The sequence below is a fragment of the Dermatophagoides pteronyssinus genome, unplaced genomic scaffold, assembly GCF_027571235.1.
Source record: "Dermatophagoides pteronyssinus isolate colony J.1.1.1.1 unplaced genomic scaffold, Derpt_VIB-CSIC_2022.12 sq0138, whole genome shotgun sequence".
NCBI lineage: Eukaryota > Metazoa > Arthropoda > Arachnida > Sarcoptiformes > Pyroglyphidae > Dermatophagoides > Dermatophagoides pteronyssinus.
This window is the reverse complement of record NW_027461616.1, coordinates 2,560-5,582: the sequence shown is the minus strand read 5'-3', so window position 1 is coordinate 5,582 and position 3,023 is coordinate 2,560. Positions and strand designations below refer to the sequence as shown.

The 3,023-nt window shown below is 29.5% G+C and overlaps 1 protein-coding gene across 1 annotated transcript; it reads left to right on the top strand.

Annotated features, from left to right (window-relative positions):
* Positions 1 to 1,053: 1,053 nt before the first annotated feature.
* On the top strand, positions 1,054 to 2,610 carry LOC113792576 (uncharacterized). The gene has a single exon (XM_027342482.2). It carries the CDS (start codon positions 1,291 to 1,293, stop codon positions 2,536 to 2,538), a length of 1,248 nt encoding a protein of 415 aa, XP_027198283.2. The 5' UTR covers positions 1,054 to 1,290; the 3' UTR covers positions 2,539 to 2,610.
* Positions 2,611 to 3,023: the final 413 nt, after the last annotated feature.

Sequence of the window (3,023 nt, the reverse complement as noted above, 5' to 3'; positions counted from 1 at the left end):
GGGTCTCTTGTAGATTAGGAACCCCAAAACACCCTTTTGTAGATTAGGAACCCCAAAATGAACTTCTTGTAGAATAGGAACCCAACCCATAGTAACTCAATGCAAACTTGCTACATACATAAATAGAATAAAGCAAATGAACATTCCTTGGTTTTTAATTAATCAAACTTAATCTCGGCAGGTTAGGTTAGGTTAGGATGGGACAGTTAGGTTTTCCGGGGAGGAAAACCTAACTGCTGACAAAAATATCTAATTTAAAAAAAGATATGATGTATTTCGTTAGAATTGTAATCGTTTCGTTCCTTATTAAGGTTCATGTAGATTAGGAACCCCAAAATGAACCTCTTGTAGAATAAGAACCCAAAACAGCACTGGGGTTCCTATTCTACAAGAGATCCTTTATTTTTTCTTCACTCTCCCATTTCATTAAAATGATTTGTAGTAATGAAAATCGGTCATTCAAAACATCGATTGAAAATTGAATTTTTATTCGATCGATTTCAGAGAAAAATGTTGTTGTTTTCATTTTGTATTGTTTTGTACTTATTCTCTCTTGTTTTTTTCCGAATAATCAATAATTAAACATAATAATTAATTATGAATAAAAATAATGATCAACAATATTCCGTTTCTCATCGAACAAAAACAAAACGAAAATAAAATTCCTTGTTTTTTTTCATTCATCATCATTATCGTCGTTGTTGTTGTTGTTTTCAAACGATTCACGGTGTAGGTGTGTTTTGCTTGTATTCGTTTGAATAAACGGAAAAAAATATGGAAAATCTACACATGTTTTTTTCTTGTTGTTTTTATTGTCTAATTATTATTGATTGCCCAAAACAAAAGATTTGATTAAAATCGTTATTTTTATCGACATAATTATCACATTGATAAAATAAAGATTTTTTTCGTGTTTCATTTAAATTATAAATTTTATTGATTTGTTTTTGTTTTTAAGTTTTTAAAAACATTGTTTGAATGTACATTTTCTTTGTATCATTTATTACAATTTTTTTTGGATAAAAAATAATGAAACAAGGATTGAAGATCAATAGTTGCGCAGTGAGCACTGTTGTGAGCACACGTGTTTTTTTTTGATTGTTTTCTTGATTTGCAAATTTTGTTAATTATACTTTATTAATTTGTATTCATCTTTACTGTAATCTTCATTTTCTGATTTCTGGTTATTGATATTGTTCTTGATTATATTCTGGTGTTTATTTTTGGCCCGTTATTGAAATTTTTGCTGTTTTTGGTAGTTTAACTATCAGCTGGTTATAGCTATAAGCTATGACTAACAAAAATAAGAATCCCTCGGATTCTGAACTTGAACCTGGTTCATCCAAACTGTTCAAGAGTTTGTCAGAAGAAATGAAATTGATTGATAGTTTTATATCTGATCCAAATAAAATTGCCGATTTAAATTTTCAGGATTGTTTTGATATCATTCATAAATGTTGTACAATCATAGACAAAAGATCCTTGGCTAAATATGCACAAGTTATTGATACTGCTGCTACTACTATGAATAATCTTTTTGTTAATCTTTCTTCAAATATTGATCACAATGCAATGGACACAAAGAATTTATTACAAGATATTAAAAATAAATTATTTTCTCCGGTTCCATACAATGTTATTGCCGCTAAACCTAAAGAGAATAATGTTCCGACAATTCAGTCAAAACCGAATGAATATGCATTGTTTGTCAATGCTAAAAAAGGTATGGTTGATGCTAATTTGAATTCGGAAGTCAACAACGCTATTTCGGAAGTCAGAAAAAAGAAACCATATTTGAAGATTAATAAAATTATTCGGAACAATAAAGGTAACATCATCAAAACTCCCAATAGTGACGACTTAGATACGTTGATTCAATATTTTCAAAGTCAAGATAAAATTAATGAAATCGCCAATGTATTCATACCCAAACCAAGGGATCCAACTATAGTACTTAAGAAAGTGAGTAAACTCACCAGTTCTAAAGATCTTCCAATTATTCTGTGCAGAGTCAACGAACAAATTAGCAATCTCGACACTGAAGTAGAAGTTTTATTTGATTTTCGCTCTGACCTTCCTTTTCGGGATATTGCTCTTCGTGTTTCTCCCAGGATTTATGAACGTATCTGCAATCTTAATTATTTATACACCGATATTGAAGCCATTAGATTTCATCAACGTATTTTTGTTCGTCAATGTAAACATTGTTTTAAATTTAATGATCATAAAGCTAATGATTGTCCACGTAAAAATAAACCAATTTGTTCCGAATGCGGTGAAGAAGGTATCCATAACTGTTCGAAAAACAACAAATGTTGTAATTGTGTCAGTTTTTTTAAGGATGGTGTTCATCAACATGATATTTGTCATAGACCTAATCGTGACAGCTGCCCTTTATATAAAAAACAAATTGATCGTCTAATGAGTCAAACAGCATTCAAATCATATACTTTACCTGCCAGTAGTTCATCGTTAACAACAACCATCGAACTTTCATCACAACAATCAACTTCCGCTTCTCCAATGCAAATTCAATAGATTAAAAATTATACAACAAAATTTAAGAAAAAGTTTAACAGCTCATAATGAATTAAAAAGTTCGATCACTAATGATAATATTGATATTCTTGCTCTCCAAGAGCCTTATCTTTTCAACAACGTTTTTCCATTTTCAATTTCCTCAAGAATTTTTCATAGTAATATGTTGAATGGTGTAATTTACAATGGTTTTGTTATCCTTAATAATAACCTTATTGTTGAACATTTAATGTCATTTACCAATTCTTTTGCTACAACTATTTCGATTCAAACTAAATCTACTAATATTATTCTTGTAAATATATATCTTCATTCCAACGTTTTCTGTGATGTTCATCAAGATTTTTTTGAATCTCTTCTTTCAAATTTTTCAAATTTTCCTATCATTTTATGTGGTGATTTCAACGCTAGGAATACGTATTGGCATGATGTGATTGTCAATAAAAATGGATATAAACTAAAAGAAATAATTGATAATCACGATC